General features: G+C 42.8%; 1 protein-coding gene across 1 annotated transcript in view; it reads right to left on the reverse strand.

Annotated features, from left to right (window-relative positions):
- Window positions 1–6,289, reverse strand: part of LOC104965397 (calcium-independent phospholipase A2-gamma-like) — a 16,317-nt gene that overhangs the window by 3,829 nt on the left and 6,199 nt on the right. The window contains exons 5-9 of the mRNA XM_010794351.1: window positions 6,155–6,199; window positions 5,328–5,385; window positions 4,661–4,855; window positions 739–934; window positions 5–174 (exon numbers count right to left, since the gene is read on the reverse strand). Of these exons, the coding sequence (XP_010792653.1) occupies window positions 5–174; window positions 739–934; window positions 4,661–4,855; window positions 5,328–5,385; window positions 6,155–6,199 (664 nt within the window). The remainder of the gene's footprint in view (window positions 1–4; window positions 175–738; window positions 935–4,660; window positions 4,856–5,327; window positions 5,386–6,154; window positions 6,200–6,289) is intronic.

Here is a 6,289-nt window from a genome sequence, read left to right on the forward strand (position 1 = left end):
TGGCAGCCTTCTTCAGCTTGGCCTCGTTGCGCTCCAGGTAGCTCTCGGCCTCGCCCTTCAGGAAGTTGAGCTTCTCGGGGCGGCTCTCGTTCAGCGGGATGTCCTCGCTCATGTAGGGGTTGAAGCGGAAGTAAGTGCCAGGGGGGAGGAGGGCGTCCAGCATGGTGTGCACCTCTGGAATAAGGACAGGAGAGTACTGCTTTTAAAAAGGTCATCTATTATACTGTTTTTCATCAATATATTACAGGTCTCAGATATATAAAACATGTCTCTGAAGTGTTTGGCTCCAAACACCAAACAGATCATTGCAGCATTATTGCAGCATTACCCATAATCCCCTCTGTTCCAACCCTGTTTCAAAAGTGCTGATTCTCTGTCTGTTAATGGTGCTCTAGGAGGAGATTCAGGTGATAAGGGGGGGGGTTACCTTGGTTGGTGATTGGCTAATGGTTACACAAGCCAAAAAATCGTTATGACATCATAAAGTGGCCCAAATCTGATCAGCTCATTTTCAGACAGGTTTTTATAGAAATGGATCAAAAAGTGAGAGAATCTTTTTTTCCTGAAACTTTCAGAATGTCTTTACACAGAGAGGAAATGAAAAATTGGATTTTGCATAATAGGCGACCTTTAAAGTTGGTTTATATATCAAGAAGCAATCGTCACCCTGCCTGTGACTGCGCGCCTCTGAGCTGTGGTTTATAAATAAATGTGTGTGACGTCAAACATCGGCCTTACCCTCAGTATCCGTGGCACTGCTGATGACGTGTGAGAGCTTGGTCTTCAGGCTGGTGTAGGTCGTGCTGTTTTTTTCCACCGTCTCGTACCGTCCCGTGCCCAGAGACAACACACACTGCAGCGGGGTGTTAGGCCACAGACACTTGCACTCATGGATGGCCAACGCTGTGGGGTTGTTGATGAGGAGGCCTCCATCCTAAAAGGAGAGGAAGGATACGAAAGGTAATGAAAAGGGGAAGGAGAATCACCATGAAGGAGAAGAAGGGCCCCAAAGCAATCACTGTGGAATGTTTTACTTCTTATTTCCACTGTAGACAATTTGCTTTTCGAACCAACAGCCAATGTTGTTGATGGGTGTTCAAAATCTGTAAAGTCACCTTCAGCTTTTCATCAGTCAAATATGCTTACTAGGCAAGGTTAATACACCGAAAGGACACTTTGCATGCATAGAAGGAGCCTCAGGTTTTTAATATATGTGTTGTGACAGCCTGCAGGGGACACATGAGGTGAAGTGGACACGCTGTCCCAGAGCTACAAAGCTCCCTGGCCTGAGATGTGCCGTGTGTGCAAACAGCCCTGTTTATTCACAAATAAACAAATAGGAATGTCTGTCTTTTAGAGCAGCTTTCCGAGGCTAAAAGAAACCCTTTCTTTGAATAATTTGATCTAAAACTAAATTGAATAAGAAGATCGAGTTGCTGCATTACTCTGAATTGTTGATACAGCATGTTGCATTTGAGTATTCTAATCCTGACTGATTTCATTTACCTAATCACAAATGACTTGCCATTTGCTCGAAATAATGTAACAGGATTGGAGCTGATCTAAGTGGTGCCAACAATGCCAGAAGGAGGACAATGGAGCTAAATGGATGCCTGAACCCATTTAGTGCTAAACACTCTTTCTCAGTCTTTCCCCGAGTCCAGCTCTGGACCACATCCAGACACCGAAGGGCTTTTGGATCGGATTAATAGAGATTGAGAGTGTGGCGCACAAGAGCTGAGACCCTCCCCAGTGGAGCGGGGGTAAAGGTCTTTAACGCCTCTACATGGGGATTGCAATAGAGAAATATCCCAAAAGCTTGAATCCCATTCTTCTTCTGTAAGAAAACACAAATACTGCTCTGGCGTTGGTAGTATCTGTTCTAATTTATTTAATATTGTGTCTTCTTTAGGCGCTCGATTTGGGGTGAAGTGTCTTTCCCAGGGACACAACGACATGCTGACTGCAGTGGGGTTTGAACCTGTGACCCCCTGATCCCAACAGCAACGCACAACCCACTGCACCACACGCCTACAATAATAATTCCTTACATTTATTATAGCGGTTTTCCAGATGCTCAAAGCGCTTTACAAATACACATTACACACATGTAACGGTCATGTACTGTGGACAATGCCCACAGGAGCAAATTCAGGTGAAGTGTCTTGCCCAAGGACACAACAATTAATAAAGTCGATTTTATCCAACCTACCGTAATTTTCGGACTATAAACCGCGCCTTTTCCCCTATTTTTCGACGCTGCGGCTTATATAACGGTGCGGCTAATCTATGGATTTTTACAGCTAACGGCCAACACCTTTAACTCTATGGGCTCTATGGCCGGTCCGCGGACCCCCACCTTTAAGCGGCGGGTTCCAGCAGGAAAAGCTGGAGGCCGGAAAAGAGTGAGACAGGTAGCGCGCAAAAGTAAAAGTGGAACCGAGAGTGGTATGCCGCTGCTGCGGCTTATATTCCGAAAATTACGGTAATCTAAAAACCCACAGACGGACCGAATAAATATGTGTGTAAATACCAGAATAATCACAAGAGAACTCCACCAGTAAGTTATTTAAATAATTGCTTTTCTGTGAATTAAACTTTTTTTATTCACCCTGAAAATTAAAAAAATTACATAAAAAAGGTTAAATATTAGTTCCAGGAAACTTATTTCAAATTCATATGTCTGTCTTTGGTCCACAGTGCTGCCCTGGTGTTATTGTCTGAAACATGTTATTATTGAACTAATTATACAGCTGTGTACCCTCAGGTGTAAGCTACTGAAACAGAGGTTAATTACACAGCTGCTCCTCAGCTCTGACCCTCAACCTCTGAATGAAATCCAACCAACACGCAAACTAAACGCTGCATCCCAAATGACTGGCCTAATGATACTCTTTTGCTACGATAAAGGACTGCAGCTCAGGGAGATATAAGGATATTTGACCTCTACATTGAGTGTGTGAAGGTGTCTTCTCCCCACTGTGTTTGTGTGTGTAAATGTATTTCTGATACCCTGCCTGCACTGGCTGAAGTCTCCTGAGAAATACCGCTGCTAGTGGTGAAAACTAGAGTAGGAGTGAGACCAGTGGGTGGCAACGGAAGCTCAAACTGTCGGCGAAACACTATGCAGCTCCAACAGGACACACACACACACACACACACACACACACACACACACACACACACACACACACACACACACACACACACACACACACACACACACACACACACACACACACACTTTTCCATCCCAGGCCGTGGGAAACAGCTAAAAGCAGATTGTGAATGTGAATAGAAATGCAAAAAAACAGCATTATATATATGCAAATGAAAATATAACACAATTTGCATAAACAATAAAAGCCATAACAAAACCATATCTATACCTAAATAAACATGTAAACAATAGAGATAGTCATATCATAGAATTCTTGCTAACAGCTCATTTTAAAACTAGCAACTATCTTATGCTGTTTCCTTGCTCCTATAGAATAAAATAAAAATAATAAAATAACCAGAGATCGATCAATCTCAGGAAGGATCAGGTTATATAGCATGCCAATAACAAATATAATCAAATTTCTGTCTTGGTAATACATTAGTAGGAATGCTAGCAAACATCAGATGAGTTTTCAAGGTTAAAGGCCTGGGCTCGGGCCAATTACTAGGAGGCCATTTGTTTTAATTCTACATGCTTAGAACTATCAAGGCTTGGGTCTGTAAACAAGCAGAGTGGGGTTAGAGATTAGGATCTCTTATTGACTAAAACATTACAAAGCGCCGTCTACCAGGACCCTGGCATTAGGAAACGGCAGGGGAGAGAAGTGCTTGTTGGAGCCGGGACAAGGCTAAATCTGCCTAAGTAGGTTGTTAAATGAAGCTAAAGCCTTGAGCATAATTGCTGCCCACGCAGACCATCTAAAGATATCTGGCCTAATAATCAAACGTTATGAAATAAAAGGCGCTCTGTGATATGGGCCCAAGAGAAGATCACAGTAGCAGAAAAGTTATTTATCAGATGCATCAACAGCTGGGTTTATATTCAATTACCTCCTACTTAAAGCTAATCTACCGCACTTGAACCTTAAAAAGGATCAAGAGTTAGCATCCATCACCTAATGCACACGCTTTTTCACTGTGTGGGAATGACAGACAGCAGCTCTGATATTTACTTTCTTTCATGGGGAATCAGAGCTCTCCATTTCCCTGCGAAGAAGCAGGCTAAGAGGACGAGGACTTTGATGTTTAGGGGGAACATGCAGGGTCCAAGGACTCTCTCTTTACCTCAATCTCCATCTCCATCTCTCCACTTCCTCTCAGACTCTTAAAAGCAGGGAAATGACTGCCTTCAAGGTTATGGGTATCAAGAGTGAAACTAATTTACACATACCCCTTGATGTGTACATTCACAGAGAGTGCAATGCTCATTGCTTTTGTCCTTGGCACCTTAACGGAAGTGTATTGATTGGAAACATTTCAAGGAAATTACTCTCACGCTGGACTAGGGCTCTCAGAGAAATGTGACTACGATAGATGTGTATTCATCTCTCCAAGGACAGAACCTTAAACTTAGTGATGCTGTGTTTTTTTTCGTGCTACCCTTTCTTCTATCCCGCAGCCTGTGTTACCAACAGTATCTCTCTGTTGGGTGTCATACCTGATGGAGGTCTTTTCCCAGGACGAATTCCTGGAAGTATCCCGGCGCGGCAGACGAGGCCCTGATAGCCTGCCACATTTTGTGGTTGCAGTCTCCAAGGTAGTGGGATCTCACTCCTGGCATGAGTCTGTAGTTCCTGAACGTGAAGGCCTTCAGAGGTAAACCCCTGTTCACAATGGTGCTCACTGCTGACACCTGGTGGACAAACAAGGGCACATTGAGAAGGGAACACCAAGTAATGTGTGTGTGACTTCTTGGTGACTTAATTCATATTTGTAAGAGCTGGTGTTTCACTAAGGTCTGTGCTGTTCAATTGACAACTAAATAATAGGTAAATCAGTGTTTAATTCCCTTTTTTAAATATCAGTACTCTGATATTTTACTCAAGTAAAAGTAGCAATATCAGATGTTAAAAATGATCTGCTACAAGTAAAAAGTTGTGCAAACAGTATCTATACTTAAATAGAATATTAAATAAAAAAATGTAACTGCTGCTGGATATCCCAACCTCTAATAATATATCAATGTTTAATTTGTAATCATGCTATATTTTGTAATAGCTAATAATCCAAATATGTTAAGTAACTAAAGCTGCCAAATCAATACTAAAACAGTAAAGTACAAATTGAGTCCATATGGTGAAGAGCTGAAAAAACATGTGACTTACTTTAGGGCAGTGAGGGTCCCTGGCACTCTCAATCATACGCCCCTCACCCATCCGTTCCCTAGAGGAAATGCAAACAGATTCAAATTAAACACAGCTCTATGTACTATATATAGACTAAGGCCCCGTCCACATGGAGACAATATGAGTTGAATCCGCTAACGTTCTCTATCGTATAGACGGTTCGTCCACATGAGGCCGACACGGAAACACGGATTTGGAGTCCCTTTGATAACGGCTCCCAAAGTGGGTAGGTCTGAGGACGAAACGCTTGCGGCTCCGTGTGTACGCCCTATATATATGATCATTCCCTGAAAACGATGACGCCATAGCCCAGCCTCTCCCCGCGTCATTGCTGATGCGTTTCGCCAACAACAACAACAACAACAATGGCGGATCTCAGGGTTGCGTTCGTGCTCCAGACGCTACTGACCATGATACAGATTTTAGTGCAACATTTACAGCTCCTCTACCACAACCATCAGCAACAATAATAATAATATAATATAATAATAATAATAATAATCGTCATCGTCTTCTTCGCTGCTTTTGGTGTATTTTGTGGCGGAAGTACAGCGCCACTTACAGGCCCGTCATATGTACTACAGCGTCTACAGCGGGTTGAGCGGTCTCGTGTGGACGGACACGTTTCTTGAGGCATTTTCCGTGTAGACGGGAGACTTTTTTTGATATCGACTTCGGTTCGTTTTCGTGTCGTCTCCATGTGGACGGGGCCTAACTCTGTGTCTTTGAAATCAAGTACGGTAGTGAGCACTAAAATCATGTAAAGACCGGAAAAAAAGAGGGACGAAAGAGTCCTGCAGACTGACTTGAGGATGTTTTCCCTTACTGACATCTTTTTTTTTTTTATAAATCTTTTTATTAGTTTTTGCCCAGATATCAAACAGACATTTTCAAGACAATACAATTAAACACGAAACCCAATACCCCGAAATCTCATTCAC

This window comes from Notothenia coriiceps, unplaced genomic scaffold (assembly GCF_000735185.1).
Source record: "Notothenia coriiceps isolate Sejong01 unplaced genomic scaffold, NC01 NC01_scaffold00037244, whole genome shotgun sequence".
NCBI classification, from domain to species: domain Eukaryota; kingdom Metazoa; phylum Chordata; class Actinopteri; order Perciformes; family Nototheniidae; genus Notothenia; species Notothenia coriiceps.